The sequence below is a fragment of the Cotesia glomerata genome, linkage group LG10 (genome assembly GCF_020080835.1).
Source record: "Cotesia glomerata isolate CgM1 linkage group LG10, MPM_Cglom_v2.3, whole genome shotgun sequence".
Taxonomy (NCBI): Eukaryota; Metazoa; Arthropoda; class Insecta; order Hymenoptera; family Braconidae; genus Cotesia; species Cotesia glomerata.
Window position 1 is genome coordinate 8,275,976 of NC_058167.1, and position 27,642 is coordinate 8,303,617.

General features: G+C 29.6%; 6 protein-coding genes and 2 long non-coding RNA genes across 14 annotated transcripts; 3 read left to right on the forward strand and 5 right to left on the reverse strand.

The window, feature by feature from the left end:
* The first annotated feature begins 598 nt into the window (after nt 1-598).
* On the forward strand, nt 599-8,872 carry LOC123273398 (pre-mRNA-splicing factor CWC22 homolog). The gene is made up of 7 exons (XM_044740797.1): nt 599-1,306; nt 2,678-2,841; nt 3,532-3,769; nt 4,611-4,661; nt 4,748-5,009; nt 5,301-5,478; nt 6,480-8,872. Exons 1-7 carry the CDS (start codon nt 834-836, stop codon nt 8,870-8,872), a joined length of 3,759 nt encoding a protein of 1,252 aa, XP_044596732.1. The 5' UTR covers nt 599-833.
* Nucleotides 8,873-9,473: 601 nt separating this feature from the next.
* On the reverse strand, nt 9,474-12,381 carry LOC123273258. 4 transcript variants are annotated; one of them, XM_044740633.1, is made up of 5 exons: nt 11,702-12,379; nt 11,395-11,570; nt 10,490-10,588; nt 9,744-10,151; nt 9,474-9,653 (listed from the first exon to the last, which is right to left on the reverse strand). In XM_044740633.1, the coding sequence occupies exons 2-5, from the start codon at nt 11,557-11,559 to the stop codon at nt 9,567-9,569; spliced, it is 759 nt and encodes a 252-aa protein (XP_044596568.1). In that variant the 5' UTR covers nt 11,560-11,570; nt 11,702-12,379; the 3' UTR covers nt 9,474-9,566. The 4 variants fall into 4 exon arrangements, with proteins under 4 accessions (XP_044596568.1, XP_044596566.1, XP_044596567.1 ...); XM_044740631.1 differs by having other exon boundaries at nt 11,697-12,378; XM_044740632.1 differs by having other exon boundaries at nt 11,664-12,378.
* A 262-nt stretch (nt 12,382-12,643) lies between these two features.
* LOC123273242 lies at nt 12,644-16,089 on the reverse strand. Its single transcript, XM_044740589.1, has 6 exons — nt 15,928-16,089; nt 14,731-14,926; nt 14,422-14,663; nt 14,223-14,334; nt 13,814-14,115; nt 12,644-13,162 (listed from the first exon to the last, which is right to left on the reverse strand). The coding sequence occupies exons 1-6, from the start codon at nt 16,042-16,044 to the stop codon at nt 13,106-13,108; spliced, it is 1,026 nt and encodes a 341-aa protein (XP_044596524.1). The 5' UTR covers nt 16,045-16,089; the 3' UTR covers nt 12,644-13,105.
* A 537-nt stretch (nt 16,090-16,626) lies between these two features.
* Nucleotides 16,627-17,927, reverse strand: LOC123273260. Of its 4 annotated transcripts, none has more exons than XM_044740640.1 (3): nt 17,611-17,927; nt 17,299-17,376; nt 16,627-17,216 (listed from the first exon to the last, which is right to left on the reverse strand). In XM_044740640.1, exons 1-3 carry the CDS (start codon nt 17,734-17,736, stop codon nt 16,722-16,724), a joined length of 699 nt encoding a protein of 232 aa, XP_044596575.1. In that variant the 5' UTR covers nt 17,737-17,927; the 3' UTR covers nt 16,627-16,721. The 4 variants fall into 4 exon arrangements, with proteins under 4 accessions (XP_044596575.1, XP_044596574.1, XP_044596573.1 ...); XM_044740639.1 differs by having other exon boundaries at nt 17,290-17,376; XM_044740638.1 differs by having other exon boundaries at nt 17,578-17,927.
* A 91-nt stretch (nt 17,928-18,018) lies between these two features.
* LOC123273259 lies at nt 18,019-21,871 on the reverse strand. Its single transcript, XM_044740636.1, has 6 exons — nt 21,772-21,871; nt 21,334-21,633; nt 21,239-21,266; nt 19,593-19,954; nt 18,592-18,867; nt 18,019-18,326 (listed from the first exon to the last, which is right to left on the reverse strand). Exons 3-6 carry the CDS (start codon nt 21,255-21,257, stop codon nt 18,240-18,242), a joined length of 744 nt encoding a protein of 247 aa, XP_044596571.1. The 5' UTR covers nt 21,258-21,266; nt 21,334-21,633; nt 21,772-21,871; the 3' UTR covers nt 18,019-18,239.
* A 237-nt stretch (nt 21,872-22,108) lies between these two features.
* LOC123273278 (rho GTPase-activating protein 100F) lies at nt 22,109-25,924 on the reverse strand. Its single transcript, XM_044740680.1, has 7 exons — nt 25,794-25,924; nt 25,485-25,608; nt 24,309-24,434; nt 23,416-23,692; nt 23,140-23,348; nt 22,372-22,503; nt 22,109-22,240 (listed from the first exon to the last, which is right to left on the reverse strand). The coding sequence occupies exons 2-7, from the start codon at nt 25,578-25,580 to the stop codon at nt 22,109-22,111; spliced, it is 972 nt and encodes a 323-aa protein (XP_044596615.1). The 5' UTR covers nt 25,581-25,608; nt 25,794-25,924.
* Nucleotides 22,161-22,987, forward strand: LOC123273298. The gene is made up of 3 exons (XR_006511304.1): nt 22,161-22,252; nt 22,317-22,665; nt 22,906-22,987. It is a non-coding gene; the product is annotated as an uncharacterized LOC123273298 (long non-coding RNA).
* LOC123273294 lies at nt 24,443-25,876 on the forward strand. The gene is made up of 3 exons (XR_006511301.1): nt 24,443-24,713; nt 25,650-25,712; nt 25,796-25,876. It is a non-coding gene; the product is annotated as an uncharacterized LOC123273294 (long non-coding RNA).
* Nucleotides 25,925-27,642: the final 1,718 nt, after the last annotated feature.

A 27,642-nucleotide genomic window follows, 5' to 3' on the forward strand; every position in this document is an offset into this window, starting at 1 on the left:
TGATTAAAAAATGTCACATGTAGAAAGTTTTAAAAATTATACGTGCAATTTTGCAAAAGTGATTTTTTGTTCTAATTTAATTGATAAAAAAAAATCTCTAATTGTTGGCTAATTTTAATGTCATGCTGACAACTGTCAATTTTTTAAAAGTTTTTATAACAATTCAATTACAATAATAAAAATTTTCTACTAATAATTTTTTTATTTTTAACATGAAAATTAATTTAGCAGATATTTATTAATTTAAGAAATTTTTGTAACAAATAAATTATGGCAAAAAAAATAGAGAAAAAAATTGACACATAGAAATTTAAAAAAATTAAAAATGCAATTTTTTGGAACAAATTTGTTTGTTAAAAAAAAAATTTTAACTTGTCAAGTGACTTCTAACTTTAATGTCATATTTTTTACATGTGCAATTTTTTAATTAAATTTTTTTTTTCATAATTGCAGTTGACACATTTTTCTACACAGATGGAGACACGTGCTCCTGTCAGAATATAAAACAGTAAAATGCAAGCTCAAGTGTGTGTTTAATTCCAAGAATAAATAAACAGTTGTGACGTTAATGTATGTATTAAAATATTTTTTCCAATTTAAAAACAAAAAATATTAATAGTAAAATATATAAAAAAAAAAAATTTATCTGTAATGTGTTCTCGAAATAATTAACAAGCTAATTTTCAGGTACATCCATTATTAATTAACACCAAGCACAATTCCATCCAAACACCTCATCAGCGCCATAACCTCAAACCCTAACCTCGTTCCTCAATCAGAATTTTGTTTACATAAAATTCAGAACGAATTGCTTATCGTAGCTGGCTGATAGAATGGCTGCTATGTGTTTAGATATGCGACGAGCACGTGAAAATGACCTCCGGTCGCGGTACGCGAGCAGTCAACCCTCCGGATCTGGGCATCACTCCTCAGATTACTCTGAGGAGGAGAAACAACGCCGAAGACAGGAGTGGGTGCTCGAGCAAGAGAAGAAGCGCGAGCACGAACGTCGCAAGCAGATTATGATCCAGCAGTACGAAGCGCGTCGGGCTCGTGAGCTGGCTTTAAAGAACGCTCACAGATCCTCGCACCGGGCTCGCACTAGAAGCCGTAGCCGAAGCCGTAGTTTCTCCAGCAGCAGAAGTCGCGAAAGAAAACACACTCCCAGTCGCAGCAGAAGTCGCAATAAAAGTACCCGGAATCGCGACAGGAGCAGAAGTAGAAGCAGTAGAAGCAGGTCTTCCGATCACTCACGCAAGCAGCGTGTTCGCTGTAATGTTGCTAAAACTTTAGTTATGGCCAAAAGGTATTATTTTTATTTATTTATGATACTGAAATTGAGAGAGATCATTTTTAGAATTTTTTTTTTTAAATAATTTATGGAAATTAATTTAGCATCTATTTAATAATTTTAAGAATTTTGTAACAAATAAATTATAACAAGAAGAATTTATTTAAAAAATTCCATCTTTTGGAGCTCTAAAAAATTATAAATGCATATTTTTTAAAATAAATTATAATAATAATAATATTTATTAGCATTTAATTGAATATTTGTACAGAATTCTTAACAGGCGAGACCATCTTTTTCTCGCTTTGCTCTCACGAAGTTCAACGGAACTATCTCTGTCGCACTCCTAACAGCAGAGCAATTGCAGTTTCGATTGGTTTGACGAAGCGAATGAAATTTTTGAAAAAACCGCTTTGTGGTGAAATAGTTTATTAAATTATCTATTATCTCTAAAAACGTTTTTTCAAAATTTCCATTCGTTTCGCTAAGCCGATTGAAACTGCAATCACTGGTCTCGGCTGTTAAGGTAGTTAGGCCCAAAAAGCAAAAATTCAAGAAATCTCCCAAACTCCGTATAGAAGTAGTTAAATACATAATGCACACGCTGTTAAAATTTAGAGACGACTTACAACGTCTAACCGAAGATAATTGCAATTGAAAATGATATTTTCATACAGGTGATATGGAAAAAGAAAGAGAAAACCGCGAGTTTCATTATTTTTTTATTGAAGAAATTTTAAGAATTTCACGAAAAACTAACATTACTTAGATTTATACATGTATAATTACCCTACAAAATTCTGGAATTCCCTACCACATAGTTTTTGAGAAATCATTGATAAACTAGTAAAGTAAACAAATAAAGTCATGCGTGGAAGTGAGCAATAGCCCGTAAGAGAGGCGTTTGGTTACATTTAGTTATCGAAAAGCATATACTAACATGAATCAAGCTGAATACTGACTTATTTTTTGGAAGCACTTTTTCAAAAATAAATAAAATTTGACTAGGTTGGGGGAATTGTTTGCATCAATGATTCGCCCTAATAGGGCTAGATATTTTTGAAAATAAACTATCGAAATTAATTTACCATTTATTTAATAATTTTAAGAATTTTATAACAAATAAATTATGGCAAAAAAAAAAATTTTTTTAAATTGATGTGAAAATTAAAAAAAATAAAAAATGAAATTTTTTAGAACAAATTTGTTTGTTAAAAAAAAATTTTAAAGTTATATAGTGACTGCTAACTTTAATCTCATGAATAATTTTATAGACAGTTTATTTAAAAAAAAAATGTCTGCTAATTTTAGTCTCATATTTCTTTTGTTAGATAATTTTTTAGTTTTTCATCAGGAATTTTAAAAATTGACTTTTTTATTATCCAGCGCTCCAGTGTTTAAAGGATCAGAAATATCGCCGATACCTTTGGCAGATTTGAAGAAAATAAAGATTGATATTCACCGGCAGATCCCGACGACTGAACCACAACCTGAAAAACTTGAACGGGATATCTTAAATCCCGAGGATATTGTAGTTGCACGCAAAGACGGTAATTTTATATTATCAAGTGTATTAATTATATTTCCTGCAGATTTTTTATTGAGGTAATGTTTGAAATATGTATCAACACTGAAGATTTTGAAAGTACTCTGGACGACAACTGGAAGATAAATATGTTAAAGACTTTAAGATTTTGTTATTAATGACTTTGAATAATACTATTACTTTCTGATGTAGGATACGAATTATCCGAGATCACAACTACTAGACCACTACGTGGCGTCGGAGTTTGATCACACGAATTAGTAACAGCAATTTTTGTAAGCGGTATTTATTATTACTTCGATTATAATGTGCTTTGCTGTATTTTTAGTTAACATCCACATTATTTATTATTTTGCACTGCATTTAGATTTAAAAAAATTTTTTTTTTATTTTTTCCATTTCATTTTTAATTATCTGCTGCATGATTGGTCTTTGAAATATTTAAGATAATATTATTTTTTAGTAGTAAGTAGTTGAATAATCTCATCACTGAAGACATCAGCTGGAAGATCATCACTGAAGATAAAAAAAATTACGCGAAAAAAATTATTTTTCATTAAATTAGCACAATTATTAAATAATCTATCAAATTATTTTTACTTAAAGTTTGCTTACTAATGATTATTTAGAAAAAAAAAAAAAAAAAAAAAAAAAACTATTAGCACATCATTGAAGCTCGCATGTCTTCCAACAGGTGAAGGAATAATCCCAATATTCGATCGCCCAGAACTCAAGACCACTGGAATATCAACACCCGAAGTTAAAGAGCTCCGTACGATAATTTCGGTGCAAAATGGCAAGAGACGCTCCTCTAGAAGATGCTCATCCTCGTCATCTTCAAGCCGACACCGTCGATCACCGAGTTCTCATCGCCGTTCGTCGAGCTCAAGCCCTAGGCGCCGTCGATCCCGAAGTCCTCGTCGGGAGTCTAGGTTCGTTTTAGTTATTTACAAACCAAAAATTTTTTATTTTATGGGTATATTATATGAATATTACATAGATATATCATTTCTATGGAGCCTTTACTCGTGATAACTCGTCGAGTGTTTGACGATCCAATAGGCGAGATAATTGCTAATTGCTAATTGTGATCTCAATACTCCGAGTGGTCACTTGAAGTTACAGGCTCTGTGAAATTGAATATTTGCTGTGAGTATTTAAATTAATGCTTTTTTTAATTTAGTTTTTAATCCAGTGTCATTCTCTAGACTTGATATGTTTACTACTAATTTTATTACCGAGTTTTTGTTCCAGCATTTCATCAACTTTTCATCAGCACAGCATCTCTGGATCACTTTAAATGATGGTCGCGAAAAAAAATCAAGCATGATACGTAACAAACTAAGCTACGTGATTTATGTCCGTTTTCTCAAGCTGTACAGAGAAAAATGAACATTATTAATTTTATTTTATTTTAAAAATGTCCTGTAAGATTTTTTTTTTTTTATTTGAATGTAGTATAGTTATCACTTTTTAATTTAAAATTAATATTTATATTGAGGTAAAGTCGTAAAATAATTTATAAAATAATTAAATATTATATAAAATATTAAAATGATATATAAACATAAAATAAATGAATCAATAGTTGGATGGAATTGATATTAGTATTTAATATTTGTTATTAAGATATTAATTTCAATGAAGACTCAAACTATTGATTTATTTATTTTGTTATATGGATAAATTATAAAACAATAGTTTTCAAATTGAATATTGTGTTAATAATTAAAAAAACAAAAGGATTATTGCTAACTAAAAAATTTTAAATAGGTATAAAAGCTCAAGGTACGAAAAAGAATCTCACCATAATTCGAAATATAGGTAATTGATTTTTAAATTATTTCATGGCTTTTATTCTTATAATTTTATATTGATTATAAATGCTAAATAATTAATAATTTTCATAGGAAACATAGTCGAGATCGTAGAAATGATGACAGGCCAAGAAGTCGAGACCGTCATCGTTTAAGTGAAGCTGGTTCTCGAGACGACAGACGCCACGGATCATCGTCTAGAGGACATAGTTCTCGTCATCGTTCAACCTCCAGAGACAGAGATAGCCGTCATAGTTCACATAGAATCGCTCACAGTTATGATAGATATGAGTCTCATAGTTCTAGACGTGTCCCTCCTTATATGGAACCGCTGCAATTTCCTTATTATTTCACCGTAAGTTCAGGATAATAATAATAATAATAATAATAATAATAATAATAATAATAATAATAATAATAGAAATCAAATTGATAATTTTTAATTATTATTATTATTATTATTATTATTATTATTATTATTATTATTATTATTTTTATTATTATTATTATTGTTAGTTTTTGGAAAGTTTAGACATAATAATAATAATAATAATAATAATAATAATAAATAAATAAATAAATAAATAATCAGTATTTATGAGAATATGCATAAAGATTGAATTAATTAATGGTTAATTTTTTACAGGATTATATGAGACCGATAGTGATAGACGCGGCGATGGCTATGCGAGCTCCAATGCCTTATGTTCGCGGAAGAATGCCACCGATGATGGGAATGGGAGGTCCAATTCGTCCGAATTTTCCACGATTCGGGCCACCTGAAATGATAAGACCTTATGGTCCACCTGGCCCACCTCATTCGCGTAAGTTTGAAATATCTAATGTATAAAATATTTTTATTGATTTACTAACAGATGTATGAAATAAAAATAATTAATTATTTATGTTTTATCTGTTTCAGGACCTGGAAGACTTTGACTGTTGCTCATTTAGAATAAGCTTATAATAATTATGCGGCTATTTATCGAATTATGCCTTGCTTAGATAATTTTTTATTGCTATGGTAAACCTCATAAATATTATGGAATTTTTGTAATAAGAAATGTGATTTTTTAAAATCTTGTATAATTTTAAATACAATTCATCATTTTGAAACAATTACTTTTTTTTTTTTTTTTTTTTTTTTTTTTTTTTTTTCATAGTTTCTACTATTTTATTTGTCTATTCCATGAATTTTTGTTACGTATTTTAAAATCGAGTAAATTGAATAGTTTGAAAAAAAGAAAAAAAAAGTTTTAATTAAAAAGGATTAAAATGAAATTTTTATTATTATTAAAAAATAAGTAGTTACTAAAATAAAACTAACAGATAATAGTGAGAATAATATCATGAGGAATTCAAAAATTTAGAATAAACTCTCAAGTAAAATTAGTACATCAAGTAAAGGCCACGACTAGACGTATACGTATCACGGCTAGTGGTAGTAGGGATATTTGACTGTACAATTTTACTCCCTCCAACAAAACTGTTAAGACATTCAACATCGAATGTAAATAGCATGTTATTCCGACCTCCAACCAACAACCAACGTATTCTCACGCAATTATTCTGAAAAAATGTTTAGCAACGATTTTAAGTGATATATTTATTTAATTAAATAGTTTTTTTTTAATTGAATAAAATAGTGAAATATTAATTTATTTACTAAGCGCATCTAGTCAAAAATTAAATTTCATTTATAAAACTATATCCGGTGAGAACTTAACCTCTAAACGTATTAATTACTTTGCAATAAGCGTATTATTAATTAAACTGTGTTTTTTTTTATCGCAGATGTTAACGTACCTGGTAATTGATAAATATTAATTCAAACAAATAGCTATGGAACACGAAGGAAGCCCCGTTGAACATCGGCGTCCAGACAAGGACCGCAAAGAGAGAAGGAGGCGAGACGATGAACACGTGCACAAGAGGTACTGGGACAACGACTGGAGCCATGAAAAAAGAACTGACAGGTCCCCAGATGACCAAGAGGAAAGACACTATCGGAGACGTAGGGAACGAAGTCCCGGTGAGTGTGAAGACAGGAATAGGCGAGGAAGAAGTCCGCACATGACTGAAAGACACAGGCGAGACCGAAATTCTCCTTTTAGATACGAGAGGAACCGACGAGACAGAAGCCCATACGAGAGCAGGAGAGACAAAAAAGACAGAAATCCTCGTGAGGAAAACGAGCGGTCTGATAGGAGGGATCGCAAGCGCACCAGGAATTCACCCAGTGAGATGCCAGAAGAGGGAGAAATTCCTGACGGAGCTAAAAAAGACGAGAAAAATAAAATCCAGGATGAGGAACTAGGTAATATTACTCGTGCTCAAAAAAGAACTGTAGACTTATTAACTTCCAAGACGGGAGGTGCTTATATACCACCTGCTAAGCTCAAGCTGATGCAGGCGGAGATAACAGATAAATCATCAGCAGCTTATCAACGTATTGCGTGGGAAGCTTTAAAAAAATCTATCCATGGTCATATTAATAAGGTCAATACTTCGAACATCGGTCTCATAACCAGGGAGTTGCTGAGGGAGAATGTTATTCGAGGAAGAGGACTCTTGGCTAGGTCGATAATCCAAGCCCAAGTTGCTTCTCCGACGTTCACACCTATTTATGCGGCTCTGACGGCGATTCTTAACTCGAAATTCCCAAATATTGGAGAACTGATCATCCACAGACTGGTTAAACAGTTCATACGAGGATACAAAACTAATAATAAATCTTTGTGTATTTCTTCAGGAAGTTTCATTGCACACTTAATTAACCAGCGTGTTGTTCACGAGATTATCGTGTTGGAACTGTGGCACGTGTTGTTGAAAAATCCCACTGATGACTCCGTGGAAGTAGCTATTGCTTTGTTAAAAGAATGTGGTCAGAAGTTAACCGAAGTTTCCAAAGCTGGTATTGTGGAAATTTTTGATCTATTGAGGAATATTTTACACGAGGGAAAACTCGATAAAAGAATCCAGTATATGATTGAAGTTATGTTCCAGATACGTAAGGATGGGTTCAAAGACCACGTGGCTGTCCCCAAGGAACTAGATCTTGTGGAAGAGAATGATCAGATAATCCACGTCATTCAGCTCCAAGATAAGCACGACTCTGAAGATATTCTCAACGTATTTAGATTTGATAGCGAATATATTAGAAATGAAGAGAAATATAAAGAGTTGCAGAAAGAAATATTGGGCTCTGACAACAGCGATGCCAGTGGCGAGGATGAGGATAGTTCTGAGGAAGATGACAGTGGTGACGAGGAAGACGCCGAGAAGAAAGACGTTATATTGGATAATACTGAGACTAATTTGAAGGCTCTCAGGAGGACAATTTATTTGACGATTCATTCTTCTTTGGACTTTGAAGAGTGCGCGCACAAACTGATGAAGATGCAGCTGAAGCCCGGACAGGAGCGCGAGCTCTGTTACATGTTCCTAGACTGCTGCAAGGAGAATAGGACATATGAAAAATTTTACGGATTATTAGCTGGTCGTTTCTGTGCAATAAATAAAATTTACGTCACTCCTTTTGAGGAGATTTTTAAAGAATCTTACGACACAATTCACAGGCTGGACATGAATAAGCTGAGGAATGTCGCCAAGTTCTTTGCCCATCTGCTAATTACAGATTCTATTTCGTGGGTGGTGCTCAGCTGCATCAAGTTGAACGAAGAAGACACAACTCCTAGTAGCCGTGTGTTTATAAAAATTTTGTTCCAAGAGTTGTCTGAGTACATGGGCGTGCCCAAATTGAACAACAGAATTAAAGACATCACATTGCAAGAAGCCTTCGAAGGACTCTTTCCAAGGGATACAGATAAGAAGACGAGGTTTGCTGTCAATTTCTTTACTACCATCGGGCTGGGAGGATTGACAGATGATTTGAGAGAGCATTTGAAGTCTCGGCCCAAGGTCTTGGCTGCTCCTCCGCCTGAAATATTGGAGACTTTGAAGACGCCTAGTTCCTCTAGCTCATCGTCATCCTCGACGTCGTCTTCGTCCTCTGATTCAGGGTCCAGCTCAGATTCTTCATCGTCGTCGTCATCATCATCGTCATCGTCATCAGAGGAGGAAAAGAAGAAAAAAAAAAGGAAGGCAAAATTTCGGGAAAAGGCAAAGAATATGAAAAAAAAATCAGAGAAGAAAATCAAAAAGAAAAGACAGGAAAAAGATAAAAAATCTTTAAAAAAGAAAAAAAGTAGAAAATAAAAAGTTGTTAATACTTTGTATAATACTATTTTTTTTTATTTATAAATAATGTAAGTCTATATTTTAATAAAATAATTTTTTTAATAAAAAAAAAATTTTTTTTTAGCATTAAATTTATAATAAAAATTATCAAAATTTTCTGAATAAAATAATATAAAAACTTTTTTTAGAAAATTTTAGCGCTACAATTTCGAAAGTATTATTTCTTCTCAATGGCACATTTTTTTTTCCTCTTCAATAAAAAATTTAAAAAATCCAGTGGGTCTTACCCAGAATATTAATCATGTGTATACATAACGACAAAACAATAAACTTTCGTAACTCTTCGATTAAAGAATCCAATAATAACTTTACGCATTTCTGCATTCTGTATTTAAAAAAATTGCATAAGCTGAATTGCCCAATTTTTCGCTTCTCTGCCAAATGTGTAAAACGTATTATTTAAATTTATTGATTGTCATAAAAATCACTTGTTGTCTAAAATGAAATAATTTATTAGTACTTAATATTTATTTAATGATTCATAATAATAATAATATAAATAATAACAAATTATGACAAAAAAACATAAAAATACAAAAACTGCAAGCAAAACAATAAATTTTTCACAATAAAATTTAATAACAACGACCCACAGTATTTACAACATTACACAATAAATTGATAATTATAATTACTTAATAAATTAATAGTTTTACTCAAGGCCTACTAGCTTTCCACCGATTTGATTAAGCGCAGCAGTAATTCCTCGAGAAGTTTTTTTTGCAGCATCTACTGGCAGCTGGATCATTTTTAAAAATAATTAGATATAATTATGATAATTATTATTCTAGTCTACAAACTGAGAACTGATGAAATTATGAATACTTACATCGACAATAGTGTTTAGAAAATTACTAAATCCCTCGAACCCTTTAATAAGAGCTCTTCCAATGCCTATGAATTTATCACCGGTGTTTCCATACTTGTCTTCTTCTCTTATTCTGTCTACCAGAGGAACAGGGGAGAGAAGATTCTCGAGAAATCCTTGAACTGGTTTAGGTTTTTTAAATTCAAAGAGTGACTGTCCAGTTTCACTCTCTAATCGTGACGTTTCTCTAGTCTTGGCAGGCAAAAAACTGTCCAGAGGACCTATTTTAATGGGCGTGCTGACAGTTGTAATGGTCTCGCTTCTGGGGCTGATGGCGTTCCGCTTCTCAGTCTTGTTCTGGATGATCTTCCTCGCGTCCCTCGCCGCTAGAAGTGAGACCAATTTGTTGGCAGTCTCGCTGGTGAATTCCTTAAACATAAAATTAATAATAAATTTAAAATCTGATATTTTAATCCAACAATTGTTTATAAATTATATTAATATTCCAACAGAGTAACGACTCTGTACGTGATTTACTAAATTGGCAATCACTGTTACGTTGTTGTGAAACTTTTCCTTGTTAAACTATTTTCACAACTCATTTTCACTCTTATTAAAAATTAAACATTTATTTAACTCCCTTATAGTCTTCATTCATAATCATTCCATAAGATACAAGTGCGGTGACTTTTGGTACGTGATCCAGGTATAAATGGTTTGTTAGCGATTAATTTTATTGAAAGATTATTTTAATTTAAAACAATTACCTCCGCGCGCTCAGCAATCTCGTTTCTAGCCATCATCACAAAATTTACAAATCTCCCTCTGCCAAATCTCAGTGAATCCATAATTTGGCCTAACAGTTCCTACAAGGGACAGTCTATCTTCAATTCTAGTAATTTTTTTTTTTTCACACACTCGGTTTTTATTATCTAAATATTAACTCTTACAAAATTTTTAATGGCATAAAAAAAAATTCACTAACTTGTAAAATTTAGTTTATTAAAAAAATAATTTATTTACAATAAATAAATTTTTTAAAATTTTATTTTGGAATTACTAATCTATCACTAAACTTTTTTAAGGTAAAAAAAAATTTCTAAGCTTTTACAAACTTTCTAAACTTTAAAAAGAAAAAAATTTACTAACTTGTAAAATTTAAATTATTAAAAATAAATAGATTTTTTTAATTTTATTTTGTAATTACAAATCTATCACTTAACTTTTTTAAGGTAAAAAAAATTGCTAAGCTTTTAAAAACTTTCTAAACATAAAAAAGAAAAAAATTTACCAACTTGTAAAATTTAAATTATTAAAAATATAATTTATTTAAAATAAATAAATTTTAAAAATTTTATTTTATAATTACTAATCTACCACTAAACTTTTTAAGATAAAAAAAAATTTCTAAGCTTTTACAAACTTTCTATACATTAAAAAAAAAAATTAAATTTCACTACTCGTTTTTAATTAAATTAAAAATCTTTTACATAAAAAACTAAAGGTAAAGATTGAAAATAAATTTTTTTTTTACCCCAAACAAATTGTTTAAAAATTATAAAAAAAAAAAACAATAAATTTTTTATTTCATTAAAATTAAAAAAAAACTCTAAAATTTTGTAAGAGTTAATTAAAAATAATCTAAAAAATTCAAACAGAAAAAAAAACATACCATGCCACGATCCCAGCGATTAGGTACTTTAATAATGGTACTGTTAATTATTTCTTTAGGAGTTTCTAAAGTTAATTCCACAGTTTCAGTCGTAGAAGTAGGCTTTGATAACACGTGTTTATCAACATTTGCAACAAGTAATAGTACCAGGAGTTTCCCGAACATATTGCATTGATCTAAAATAAAAAACACATAATTAATTATCAAGAGAATTTACAGCCTAGTGGTGATGGATAAATAAACAAAAAGTAAATAAATAAAAAACAAACAAGTAAACTAATGGAATACTCAAATAATCATACACAACCATTCGATGCGATAAACAGACAGCAACTGATTCTTTCTTCACCTCCACTTGACGCTGGACGACGTTGCGTATTGCGACATCTCCCCTTTACTTTCTCTTTCAATTCGCCGTCCGTACAAGTTCAAAGTATCGGAGACCGGGGATATTTGGTCATCTTTTTATCCTCCTGTGTCTCAGCCCATGATAATCGGCCCAACATAATGGGCCATCATCATCTTGGTTATCGTGGCCAATTGACAAAGTCCGGACAGAATCACTCTGCTTCTATGTACTTAGTAATATTTTTTTAACATACTTTCGCTTTCAAGTTTCATCATCTACGTCACTTGTAGTGTTTTAACAATTTGTTGAAACGAAATAACAAATTTAATGATAAACAATTACGATTATCGCAATAATCATTTTAAATAACAGCAACATTGTTGTTTCTATAACATGTATTTTTAAATTTTAACATATATTGATGTTAGAACATAACAAGCTAATACTAAATAATTAGATGTAATAATGAGTATCTAGAGTTTAATTATATAAAATAGTAACAGCTATTAACATTAGCATTAGTCTCGCTGATAAATTTCATAACTCAAGGTCTAGATACTAATTTTAATTATAATTATTAGACGATATAAGACACTACTTTTAAATTCTCAGTTTTTTAACATTTAATGAGTATAATATTCATATTAGTTTTATAATTATTTGGATTTAATTAATTAGTCTTAATAATATTGACAACTATTTTTATTTATTCTTTTTTGCTAATTACAATTTTTGAGCTATTAAAAAATTTTTTGCTAAAAAAATTTGAATTTTTTTTTTTATTAATAAAAATAAAAATTTTTTAATTTTTGATGGAAAAAAAAAATTTAATTTTGTTAAAAATAAAAAATTTAAAAGTTTAATTTTTTTCAATTTCACAAAAAGAAATTGAAATTTATAAAATTTTAATCAATGTTTTTGTATTTAATTTCAAAGTACGTGAATATTGATTACAACCACTCACTCCTATAATTTAGCGATCGCTAAAAATGTAACCAACATCAAAAACTGTATAATCAGCTAAAAAAAGAAATAAATGAACATGTTAATTTAACATAATAATAAACGGTAATAAAAAAAGTAATAACAGTGGTACATTGATCGTGAATCTTTGGACGCAATAAAAGTGTTCACTGACACGCAGTGATGTTAAATAATACAAGTATTAATTAATGACAGATCATGGATCGTAAATCATACGTACAAAACGTCATCTCAATTAAAGGTAATTCTGGATTTTTCCGCGCCTCTGAACAAAGACGCATAAACAGGTTGATGATGCATTACACTAATGTAAAAAATAAGAATAAATATTAAATTGAGAAAAGAGCGTCCTTGGTACGCGATGACTCCAAGTCCAGATCATCCCACTTTGCTGTTCAGCAACTGGTTTACGGCGTGCAAAGTTGATATGGGAATCTGAAAAACAATTGCTCATTATTAAAACTATCACGCTTACTTTTGTTTTATTACCTTAATTTAAATGTATTTTGTATATTCAAATAGAATAAATTTCAATTTTTTTATTTAACTCAAGGTACTGAAGTTAGCTGACAGTTGTCAATTTTTAAATTTTCATAACAAATCAATTATAATAAAAAAAAAAAATTTCTAAAAATTTCCACCGAAGGGCCAGTTTTTCAATCCGAGATAAAATTTTATCCGAGATATAATTATTATTATCAGTATATCTATGTACTTAAAATACATAAATATATTTTAGCAATGAATAAAATTTTATCTCGGATTAAAAAACTGGCCCTAACAAAATTTTTTTTTAATTTTCACATGCGGAATTTTTCTCATAGTAATTTTATTGTTCTAATATCAGTTAACTTTAGCGTCTTTAAAATTTATATTGACAAAAATTATAATTTTAATTTAAAAGTTAGAAATAAAATAAAAATTTTTTAATATAATTCTAACATATTAAAATTTAAGACATTAATTTTTTTAATTTATGAAAATTAAAAATTAATAATTATTAAATTGAAAAATTAAAAATAGTTTTTAAAAATAAAGAATAAATCTTAAATAAAAATTTTCTTATGCCTGTCATATTTAACTTACATTAAAAATGTCATCAAAAAGAGTTTTGGGTCTAGCTGGTCCATAAGCAGGAGCGGGAATTGACGAAGCGACAGCTGGCGCGGGTCCTGGCGCTAGTGCGACATCTGTTCCAGAACTTTGGGGAACAATTTTAGTACTGCGGGCGTCTAGCGGCAAGGGTTGAGGTTGAGTCAACAACTCGGGTTGAACAAAATCTGCAGGTACTTGTGCAAGAGGAAGTTGTTGTTGAATTATTGTCTTGGTGAGTCTGTTGCAAATTTGCCTCCTCTTCTTGCGACAGCGCGAGTTTGCGTAAGCGTATGCTGGTTGTTGACAGAAAAAATCAATTCATTATTTATAGTTATCAATTATTTATCAATAATCAATTAAAAAAATATATATATATACAAGAAGGTAATTAAAATATTACCGGATTGTGGCACTGGTGCGGGTACGGGCAAAGGTTCGACGATATTGACCCCTTCGGGTGAGTCGATCTCGCGTCTGACTAAGCCGTCACTCTGGACATTTGAACTCAGTTTCTAAGTAAGTAATTTTTATTTTTATTTTTATTTAATTACTGAGTACTAATTAGTGATTCATCAGCATGATGACTAATCAGTAATTACCTGATTTCTAGAAATTAATTGAATGTTGCTTTCGTTGGGAACCGAAGGAACTGAAGGAACATCACCGCTAGGAGCGCCACCAATGCTCTTGGAGATAATCCTAGTTCTTCCTCTGTTGCTGGTCGCTGTGTAAAGAACTCCTCCGTTCTTGGAACCGTCAGATCCGTCCAAATTCCCACCGAGACCCGCAGCTGCTTCTGGACCGCCATTTCCTAGTCCAGCTCGTGCGTGCAAGCCTCCGCCTGGAAAATTTTTAGTTATTGGACAAATAAAAATGATTTTTTGAAGAGGAAATTTAGTATTAAGTACCAGCGTTGCCTCCTTTGTTGCCGTTAACCGAACCGCCGAGTTCTGCTGATGCGTGCGCGCCAAATGGCGTTCCTGCTCCAGCAAAAAGACCGCCTCCGTTACCGTTTCCGGTTAACAAACCTCCGAGACCGGCTTCCGCGTGGTAGCCAGCGAAATTTACTCGAACTCCGCCGTTTTTGAACTCCAAAAATGGAAGCTGGAAAAATTTGAGGTTGAATATTTTTTATTTGTGAAAAATTTTTTTTAATTATTTTTATTTCTTCTTTTTTAGGTAATTTAATTTAATTTAAATTTTTGGATAATTTTCTGAAGAAATTTCACAAAAATCACTTTAAAAGTCTGATTTCGAAATTTAGTATAAAAAATTCTTTTTTTTAAAATTCTACGGTTTAAAATTGAAAAATAAATAGGTAAAAAATGAAACATAATCTGCCAAGCGGCATAACTTTTTTTTGTTAATGTTTTATTGAATTTAAGTTGATAATTATTAATTTTTCAACTTCTTGTTGAGTGAAATCTATCAAAAAGTCAACATTTTTTTTGTCCCGCTTGAACTTCTGAGGTTTAGTATTATTTATTTAATTCTTATTTTTTAGATAATTTAATTTAATAAAAATTTTCGGTAATTTTCAAAAAAGAAATTACTTTAAAAAGCTAATTTCAAAATTTGGTATTAAAAATTCTTTTGTTAAAAATTCTATAGTTTATAATTGAAGACAAATTTAAAAATGAAATATAATCTTTTTTTTTAAATTCTACTATTCTAATCAAAATACGACCTAAAAAAAGTGTATTTGTTATTGAAATATTTTTTAGAATAATAATTAAAAGAATAGAATGAATAATTGAGGTTAAAAAGCGAGAAGAAATAAAAAGTTATTTAAAAGGGTCGGTCTTCTGTAAAAGGAATACTTATTGACGGGTTGTGTTATTTAATTGGGTATTTAAATATCCATTACATGGTTTTGCAACAGTGAGGTAATTTTAGAGAGTCAACGGAAGTAATTGTATATGAAAAGTATTTTTAAAAATAATGAAGAAGTAATTTTAAATGATAGTAAACGCAAAAGTTTCAAGTACTTATATTTTAAATTTCTTCACAACAATGAAATTGTTAAATTAAAGTATAAATATAAAATAAACAACCCGTGGGAATAACTAATGACGAGGATAATGAACTTATTAAATCTAACTTACGCCAAACAGAGAGTCTTGCTTGGTGTCTGTTTTCTTGGTGGTGTCCTCGGGGGACGGCATGCCTTTTGATATAGTTATTGTTAGTAACAAAATCACGACACATTTACTATTAACCATCTTATCGAGTGGCGGAAACAGAATGACTCGGCGATGTCGACAAGTAGCTACTCGCACTTTCAATGCACTCGTTCAGAGAAGGGATTTGCTCGAGTGGGGCTTGGGTCCAATCAAAGTAGCTGCGGATTAGATGATGGAGCTCACTATCATAATAATAATAGTAATAATAATAATATATAACAGCAAAAATAATATTATTAGTGAAGAAGAAAATGAAGAAGACTTTGACACGGTCACGGATTTAAAGTGACTTATAATAAAAAAAAAGCATTTAATTATGATGGGTCATTGACGTACAGACATTTGCAATGGTAATTTAAATGTTACGTTTCGACGGAAGTTTATCTATTAATTTTTTTTATGTATTGACCATTGTCGTGATTTATTATTCTTGTCACGTGTATTACAGATTTATTTTAAATTTTTTATGCGGTATGTTGTAAACAAGTTTAGGTGATTTATTTTTAGTTCCGTGAAGAAATATACATATTATTTTTTTTAGTACAAAAAATAATTTAATTAAAAGAAAAAAAAATTAATAAATAAAAACATTACTCACATTTTCCTACAAAATAATAAATTACAAGGATTTATTTCCGTCTAATTTAAATAATTGTTCCACGCTTTTTATAAATTATTTATTGTTAAGTTCTAGTATTATAATTACTTAGCGATAATTAAAATCGAAAGCGCGAATCAGGCGCTATTTTATTTTGTATAATTCCAGAGTAAGGTTTCCAAAGACCAATCTGAACAGCGTCATCCAGTGTCTCTGTGACATGATAAATATTACCATCTCCACCCAGAATAGGCTGACCTATATTATTACTATTGCTATTACGATTTCCAAAGAGTCCATGGTGGCTCAAGTGTCCATGACTTCCGTGGTTTCCGAAATGGCCGTTGAGATTGTGCGGCTTGCGTTTTTTCTTCTTGTGACCATGGCCATGGAAGCCTTGGTCGTGTCCAAAAAACAGGTCAGTTAGCGGCCAGTCCCAGCCAAGGTACGCGTGTCTTTTTCTGGTTGTAAAGTCTTCGTTTTCTGGTTCTACATTTTCTTCACTTATTTTTTTCTTCAAAGACTTGACTTCTTCTTCATTTATCGGCTTAGCTTCTTGAGTTAGTCGGTCTTTTACCAGGTTACTTATGGCTTGCAAAGTTTGCACGGGGATCTAAAATAAATTAATTTTACATATATATTGATGATATAATAATCGAAAACTATTTATTACATAATTTTATTACATCGAATACTTTATTAATTGTGTCACTGTTTTCAGGGTACCAGGATTGCGCTGCAGTGGAGGTTCCTTCTATGACCGAGATTGGTATCTATGTTCAAAAAAATTAATTAATAATAATAATTATTATTATAATAACAATAATAATAATAATAATAATAATAAATGTTGATTAATAAATAATAATAATAATAATAATAACAAAAAAAAATTAATTTTAATCTTTATTATTATTATCATTATTATTATTATTATTGCTTTTTTTTTTTAAACAATATTTTAATTAATTTACCTGAAAAATATTATCGACTGTATTAGGACTAACACCAGATTTTATAACCGGCTTATCCGTAGTGCCGTAAACCACTCGTCGTCTTCCTGTTTCTTCAATCAAAAAATTTTCACCTACTACCCAATTAACGACTAAAAATAATCCAATTATTCGAAACATTTCCTTGGAACTTAAATCACTTTAACAACCAGCCATAAAACATGACATTTATTATAATTATAATTGTTGAATTTGCGAATGGCATCGATGCCAGATTAATATTAAAGCAGATCGCCGGTGGACCATCCTCTATATAAGCTCTCTTGGATGACATGACCCACAGGCAGTATTGACCAATCATCAGCGACGGCTTTCTCTTTTTACAAATTTGTTTTTATTTCGCGGGACCTCACGAATACGTGGGCGTTAGCAGGACGCGTAATAAACCATAAACTATAAAAATATTTATAAAAAATAGTATTACGTAAAAATGAATGTACATTAAATGGTTACTATGACGTGAGCTACAGAATTCCCTTTTAGAGATTTAAGAATTTTGATTTATGTGTTGTATAACAATCTTTTTATAAATACAGTAATTAACTATATACATTTGTAGGATTTAAAGATGAGTTTCTAGCTACTTTTTGTGAGTTTTAATAAAGTAATATTAATTATCATCATTAATAAGCATCCGGGTTGTCCAATAGGAATGGCTCAGCGCTTTTCGACAATTCTTTCCTGAACTTTTTTATGTTTACCCGTGACTGCTGCAATTTAAAAATTATATTTTAGTTTTTTTGTTGGATTAAGAAAATAACAATGAAAAAATTATTTATTAATTCTATAGTTGTAAATAAAAATTCAATTTTATTAAATGAATGCAAGTTTAATTTTATAAAAAAATTTTTTTTGTCGGTTAAAAATAATATTTTTAAAAAATTCAATTAAAAAACTTACACTAATTTAATAAAGTTGAATTTCATATTAAAAAAAAAAATTCACAATAATAATAAAATTAAAAGTAAAACTTACAGTAATAGCATCTTTCCATTCGATATTAAAAAGCCGAACTAATCCGCGTACATTTCTTCTTACAATATTTTCCAAGGTAGATCTAGTTAACTTAAATGGCGCTTCGGTTGTCGAAATTTGATTAGTAGCTGATATAGTTACATCAGCGGGAGCAGTTACCGCTGTGTGTTTACCTTGCGGCGATATTTTTGGCGCTTTAGTAGTTGTGTCAGACACAATATTTTCTGCCAAGACATCTCCTACTTGCTGGATTGTTGATCTTGTGTCATTAATAGTCTACGAAGAAATAAATAATTAGTACTATCATTATTTTCATAACTTCAACATTTAAAATTATTATTATTATTAATCATACTGAAGTCAGTTGAAACCTGTCAATTTTTTAAATTCTTATAACAAATCAATTACAATAAAAAAAATTCTTCAAAGAATTTCCACTAATAATTTTTATTAATTTTCACATGTGGAATTTTTTTATTAAATTTTTTATGAAAATAAAATTAGCGAACATCTGACGATTTTTTAAAGATTTTTCTTATTAAGAAAATAAAAAGAAAAATTTGACATGTTAAAAATTTGAAAAACTACAAGTGCAATTTTTAAATAATATTTTTTTTTGATAATAATAAAGTTAGCCGACATTGTTAATTTTTTTATTTTGCTTAATTTATTAAATTATAGCTAAAAAATATTTTTAAAAAAATGCACTTATAGTTTTTAAAGTTTTTAACAAATGAAAAAAATTTTTTTTTTATTTTTTTGTAATGATTCTTTAATAAAAAAAATCATAAAAATTTTTAAATGTCGGCTAACTTTATTTTCATATTTTTTTGTTCTAATTAAATTAATTAAAAAAATAAAAAAAATTTTTAATGTCAGCTGATTTTAGTGTCATAAATTTTTTTCAAAATAATTTAATTGCAATAATATTCGAAAAAAATTTTAATGTCAGTCAACTTCAGTGTCATTATTATTAAAAATAATTAAATATTAATCATAACCTCAAAAAAGACGCGAAATAAAGTCCAGAAAAATCCCGGCCTCTGTTTTTTGACTTGTCTAACGACACGCTTAGTTTCTTCGGTGACATTCGCCCTAGAAATAACCCGTTCGCCAATGGAGTCCCATTTCTCGAAATCAATAGGCCCAGCCTCTGAGAGCATCTTCACCAAAGCAACCTCGTCCTCTTGAGCAGCCTTATCAGCCCGGAATTCCTGACCTACATACTCTGACTGAATTTCACCGTAAATATTGTTTGGCCTTCTTTCATATCTTTGGTTGTCTATCGAGCGCGGCCATTTTTGACCGGCAGCTTGGAGGCCCAAAAACAGCACACAGATGCTCAAAGTTAATTTATTCATAACTGTAAGTAAATGAAATTAAATTATTAATAATATTAAAAATAGAATAAAAATTATATTCTCACGCACAGGGAAATAATCAGCGGTTTTAAAACCACAGTCGGTAATTGACTGAGAATTTAATTTCATACATTTAATAAATTTATTTTAATGACATTACTTCATTTTAGAGGGGATTAATATTTGGCCACCAGCTCCATGTGTCATGTACGTGATCAAGTGCATAGTGTAACGTATTTAAATAATTATTAAACTAGAACAGGTTGCAAATACCGACGAAATTGGATCTTAAAGGTTGGTAAATATATTTACGTTAAATATATAATTTTTTAATGTAACTGTCTATTAAATCAAACATATTTACATACAGAGATAACGTTCCAGAGTTTACTTTCTATGGACAACTTCCGCGACCGAGATTTCCATCGATTATGAATTTGCTTTTATTCTATATGAACATTTACTGGTATTTATTAAAAAAATTATTTATTAATTTTTTAATAATAATTATTGCATTTTTAATTCTTCAATCAGGTCATTTTTTACTCTTCTAGAATATTAATAATTTATTAATGTTAATAAGTACAATTAATGAACAGAATTTTTTACTACTGATGTAAGTAACAGATGATTCTCGATATCCTTGTAACAATTTCACAGAAGAAATGTTTGTTTTTTAGATTAAAACTAAAAATTAATCGATTGAATCATCCGGAATTTCCATTTCTAACATTTCGTAGAAGAAAGTGATGAAATAAAATAACAAACGTAAGGCTTGGACCACATTATACTTAATTTACATAATAGTTTTCTCGTGAATACTTCTCTCGTGTATCATGAGTGTTATGAAAGTAATGCCATAATGAGTTAGATAAACGTAATTTTATTAATACTCAGTATTTATAATCTCAGTAAAGTAAAGAAACTTTTCTTCTTTTTTTCTAAACTATTTGTTTTTCTATAGAGCTTTATTTTTAAAATGATAACGAGTTTGTCCTCAGATTCATTATTAGTAATTACCGTGTATTATATGTGCATTACATTTATTTAACATTGCAATAGTGAAAAGAGAAACTCGAGGTCAGTGTGCACTCGAAATAATTAAGACGAATTTAAAATAATATTTTTTACGTAATTTTATTTATTTGCGCTCTATAAAAATTTTTATAAATTCGCCTTTAGATGTTATTTCATTATTATGTAACTTTATCTCACGTAACGCAATTTTTTATTTATTTAAATTTACTTTCAAAATATTCATTAAATGCTAATAAAAGGCACATTACCTGAGTGATTAACCGGCATGTCGATCGCCTAAAAAATAAAAATAAAAATTATTAAAAATTTTTATGATTTATCACTAAAATATTGATCGACTTACCTTGCAGTGAGATAAATAATAAATGACATATACTTCTCATGTATCGAGTATAAAATACAAAAATTAGGCAATAAAACACTTGGGTACTATTATCGTGATTTGTCAACTGGAGCGAGACTCGAACACGCGATCTTGAGAGGCGTGTGCATCGTGAAAGACAGCGGGACTATGACTGATAGCGAGATGAGTTTTTCGAATCCCATACATATAATCTTCAAGGCCAGCATTTTTTATTTCAAAATATCGGGTCCAAGTTCCTAGGTCCCCACCTAAGGCACCTGTTACTCGCTTCTCTTCGTCCTTGAGGGAAAAAATCGGTATTATATGTAAGTAATGTAATAACAATCATAATATTAATAATTATAATAATATTCATATATGTATAATAATATAACACAACAGTTTACTAGATTTGTAATCAAAGTTTTTGTTACTCACGTGTTACATGCTCCGCGAACTCCATCAAGTCTACTGCTCCCTTTTCAGTGTACCGATCTCGGTTAGGTGGAAAGTACCGAGACCTGTAACCCGGACTTTGATTCGTCAGATGGCGACACAGCTCGTTAATTATTTATTAACATATAATTATTAATAATTATAATTATATTTTACAGATAAGTTTAAAAAAGCAAGCGAATTTTTATAAATTTTATAAATCAACTATTTATTTAAATAAAATTACATTGAGCTATTGAACCTGAACTCGGAGATCCGATACATGACTTTAAATCATGTAAAATTGCTGAAGCAATTAATAACAATTATTCATTGAGCTTTATTTTATTTCGTTGAGCGATTGCCTTTTTTTGTAGGATTCTTTGTCGGATGGCAGGCCCTTGATTGCGAAAGCACCGCGGAACAGCGGCTTGAACACCTCCAGGACATTTTCTGTCCTATGAGCAGAGTTCTAAAAAAATTAGTAAATTTATTATATTATCATTCTGATAAAAAAGGTGGTTTTTATTTAAATCGTTATTTTTTAGGATTTCTTTAACATAACCTAGGACTGGTTAATTTATTTAGAACAATGTGACTTACGAGGATAAAGTTGCCGATTAGTTTACTGATATTCGTCACCAAAGTAAATCCGGCTCCAAAAGCTTTTGAAGGGACCTCCAGTGACACTTTGTTCCTATCAAATATCGGGGTGTTGTCAGTGGTCGCCGAGACCTACCATTAGAAGAAAAAAAATTTATTTCTTCTTTCAATAAAATTACAGTCATCTGACTTATTAATTGTCAAAAATCTAGCTTAATTATCTAAGCTGTTAATAAAATCAGTGCTTCCATAGCTAAAAAAAACAAAAAAACTGTGCAACAAAACCCAAAAAAGGTAACCCTTAATAAAATGGAACAGGAACAACGGAAGTAAAGGAACTTAGTAAAAAGAAAAAGCACTACTCAATTTTCACTCACATAATTATTATTATAATAAATCATTACTTAACAATTTATATATAATTATTACTCAATAATAATTATATATTTATATTTAATATTATATTTATAATTATTAATAATGTATAAACGTTTTTTTATTTGTTTTCATATAAAATCTGCTATTTACATCAAGTGCCAGGGTAATGAAGCATTTCACCAAGACACTAGTAATTTACAAAGAAGATAAACGCATGGCAAATTACAACACAATATACAGAACAGGAAGAAAAAAAAACAATATGAAACGGCGCTGAAAGCTCGAAGCGGTTCCGAACCCACAACGCCATCTAGATATTTGGTGTTACGGATTGAGTATTTTCTGTGGAGTTAATTAATTAATCAGCAGCGGCTATTTCGAATATCCTACCCCGCCACCAATGCTCGGGAAATCGCCGATTGAAATTCCCGTTCCTGAACTCGAACCTTCGGAACTTTCCTTTTCATCGTGGGAACCACCGCCACTCAGTCCTCCTAGTCCTCCGAGACCGCTGCTGCTGCTTCCGCTGAGGCTGGTTACCAAGCTCAAGATACTCCCTAGGCCACCTCCGGATCCACCGCCGTCTCCTCCAGAACCACCTGAAGAAAAGTTAGGTCAGTTCCAGGAACAAGTTAGTAATTATTTTAAGTGTTAATTGAATTTTACCTGACAATCCGCCGGAAAGAGAACTCAGTGGCGCTAGTTTAGAGGTTACTGCGCCTATTAGGCCCTGAGATTTTGTGGAAATAAATGTGGTGGCACTGTTTATCAGCGGACCAATACCAGCAGTGCTAGCTTGGATTTTTTTACCAACAATGTCGCTTATAAATTCTTTTGTCGCTGATTGTTTTGGGTCTATTCCGTAAATGGCGTTTTTTGCTTTGTTTGCTTCATCAAGCGCGCCCAGGGCTTTTGTTTTGGCATCTAAAAATGAATCTAATTTCTGAAAAATTAAGAATTTTATTTTTTAATTTTTTATTTTAAGATTTAATGATAAAAAAAATTATTAAATTATTTTTAATGATATTAAGAGGATTTTTAGAACAGAAATTTTTATAAATTAAAATTATGGGAAGAAATTTTAAACAATTTTAATAATTTTTTTAACTAACAAAAATAATTGAAATTTTATTATAGTTTATAAATTTTTTTTCCCGTAAGATTGAAACTTAATTTTTTTTTGTAAAAATTTGAAGGAACTATATGGAACCTTTAATTTCAATGCTTCAGTAGTTCAATCTATTAACCCTGACCCGAAAAAAAAAACTGATCGGATAAAAACAAAATAATCTATTCGATTTTTCCTCGATTAAAATAAAGATTGTGAAATTTTTCATAATCATGCGTTTCGCTTGCCAATGACTTGATTACCGAGAAAGTACTAAGTAGGCTTTAAAAAATAATAAATTTAATGCTTTATGATCTTCAAAACACATTTAAATGTGTGTTTATACCGTATTAGGCACACTCAGAGCTTTCCTTACTCAATAACGCGGTTATAATGTTTATTATAATCCTAATGGCTTGATAAAAGTATAAATAAATAAATAAATACTTACACCAAATACAAAGTTGATAATACCATTGGAAACTCCCAATTTAATGACACCTATTTTTCTCTTTTCTCTGTCTCCATGCGGCTCCTCGTCCAGCGCCTGCTCGTTTTCGTTCTGAAACACATACACCTAAAGAAAATATTAAATCTAATTAGAAAATTAATTTTTTTTTGTTTCAGAAGCAGTTAATTTTGAAAAAGCATGCAGAAAAAAAAATTTTTAAAATACTTGCACTAAAACTCTTCAGCTCTACTCATTTTGATAAAATTTTATTAACAAGGAATTATTCAACTACAATCAATATTAAGAGTACCTTGACACTATTTATTCACATATTTAAATAAAAACTTCAAGTTTACGTATAAACATTTGTACAAAACGCTTAATTGATCATTACTCATTCAGAAAGTAAGTAAAATATTTTACGTAATAATCGTAGCTAATAGTTTTTGAAAAGTTAAGTTTGAAAAACATTTTTTTTATTTCGGTAAATTAATATCAATTTGAAAGTATTAAGCTGACGAAACTTTTAATTTTACAGACTACTTTTACTTGTAATTTTTATCGATTTTATAGAGACTTTTAATAATTGCAATAATTTTGATATTAAATATGTTGAAATACGCCTGTAATTTTTATTAGATCTTTTAAACTTATTATTAATTTTATTAACAAACTTTTCATGTCTAAAGCAAATTTTTTTTTTTTAATTAAAATTTGAAAAAATCTAAGAAATAATTATATTCTAAAATTTATTTTTCATTTAATATTTCTTTTTATAATTTTAATTTAAAAAATAATCTCAAACTTTTAAAAGCGACACTAACATAGTAATTTTTTTTCAAAGAAAAAAATTTTTCTGTAAATAAAACTATTAATTTACCAAAATTATCAATATCAATTGTTCAAAAATTCCAATAGATAATAAAATGAAAACTAAAATCACGTGGACATCACACATTGTAGGAAACGTACGGCAGTTCGAAAGGTGGACCAAACATACTTTCACTCTCAACTCGCTCTTTAATGCTCGTTGGGTATAACTCTCGTTACATCCGATTGGTATAATAGCAAAATAATTATTTATAAAAATCCGTGGCACGTGGCATTGCAACAATGCAAAAAAATATTTCTTCATAATAATAATTAATAAAAATAAAATATCAAATAATCACTCACCTCATTTAAAGGACTTAGATCATCAGTTTCTCTTTTAAAAACAGGACTGCATTTAACGAGACTGACAGCTATAAGTCCGATAATAATTAATTTCATTTTTCCTCAGAATTCAATACAAAATTACCTAGAAAAAAAAAATAATCAATTAATTAAATCATTGCGTAGGATTCAGTCCTTGAAGAAACGGCCGGAGAATGTCACCATTAAAGGGCATTTAATTTATTTTAAGTAAAAAAATTTATAATCAATAATTAATTATTTAGATAGTATTGAAATAGATTATTAATTAAAAAATTAATTATTACTTACAGGTGAAGAAAGTGCAGCTGAATCGCGAACCTGCCGGAGAGTTCGATGCGTGCCAGACGAGGTGCGAGACTCGTTTGCGGTCGACGGCGAACAGACCCGGTCGAGATGGCCTGAGTCGTTACAAGGGGATTGGATATGATAGGAATAGTATTATATCGTTCGCTGAAGAAAAAGATCCTCGTTCAGTTCCAAAGAAGTATAGACCTCTGCGTAAGTATATCTGTATGTTGATACTTATACATATATGTAATGTGTGTTTACCAGTTCTAGGTTCAATAAATTTGTTGATTGAAGGCCGTATTAATAATATTTATAATATAAATTTGAATAATACAAGAGTTGCTTAATAGCGATAGAGAAGATGAAGAAGGCTCATAGATTAATAGCAGAGATTTTATGGGAGATCGTCGAGCCGACACGACACAAGACAGAAGACAGAATGTGAGATTGCTTTTGCCGCGGGTTTTAATAAACGCCTGGATGAATAAATTAAGAAGGAGATGGTTTGCCTTAGGCTTCTTTTTATTATTATTAAATTAATAAAATCTTTGTTTTAACTACAGATGTTAGCTAGGTCTAGGCTATTATTTTCGCTTAGGTTTTATTTTAAATCGTGTAGATTCAACTAGTAGACGAGATTGCGTAATAGCAATTTATTTATTTAGTTTTTATAAATATGGTTTTATGTTTTCGTTTGTTTTATTCGACGGAGTATTATGTTTTATATTGCAGATTATGTATGACAATTTATATTGTGTAAGAGATATGTTGACAGACGTTCTAGTATTTAGTATTATGGTCTTTGAATATGTTACTTTTTTTTTTGTGTTTATAGTTATTAATGCTGCGCACGGTTCATCGTGGAAAGGATCAAGGATTGTTGTAGTTGCATAATTATCAGACGAAAATATGCTTGGTTGTTTAATGGGTGATTGGAGATTTTTTTTTGGAAAATTTAGAGTTTACAATTAATTTTTTTTTATTTTATGAAGTTTACATTTTTAATTTTTATATAGATTATTAATTTTTTTTTTTTAATAATTTTAGAAATTTAAAGTTAAAATAATATTTTTAAAATTATTAAGATTTTTTTTTAAGCCGATATTTAAACTTAAATTTTTTTTTAAATATTATTAAAGTAAAATTATTAAATTAATAATTTGAAAAATTTTTTAATACTTTAAAATTAAAATTTATTTTAAAAAAATAAAATTTTTAATTAAAACTAATTTTTTCAAATTTTAAATTTCATTAAAAAATAAAAAATTTTTCTAATTTTTTGACAAAAATAAATTTTGTAAAAAAATTTTTCTCCAAATCAAAACACAATAATTCATTACCGATAAAACTGATTGATTAGTGATGCCTCCATATAAAAGCATAGAACAGATTGATACCAAACTCGCGCGGTAACTTTCCAGAAAAAAAAGTAATAATAAAACAAACGATAACAATAAAATAAAAATACATAAAATGAAGATAGAGAAGGAGAAGCTTGAACTAAGCGAAAGCAACTTATTTTTAAATCTCAACTTTCCAATAAGTTTTAAAAAAGGCTACTCTTATATTACAAGAGCAAGGATTGAGATTAAGATTGAGGATCTAGGACACTTTGCCGATAATCTTACATAAGACAATAGGAAATACCATATACATACAAATACTGAAAATCATTTCTTACCTCACGGGATTTTCCACTCGTTGGTTCGCTAATTTATTATCACTTCTTATTCAATATCAATTTTACAGCTTGCACTCGTTTGTTTTATAAATTATATATATTTTTTATTCTTATAATTATTTACACTTAATTAAGCTCTGAAATGTTTTTTTTAGTTTTTATTTATCA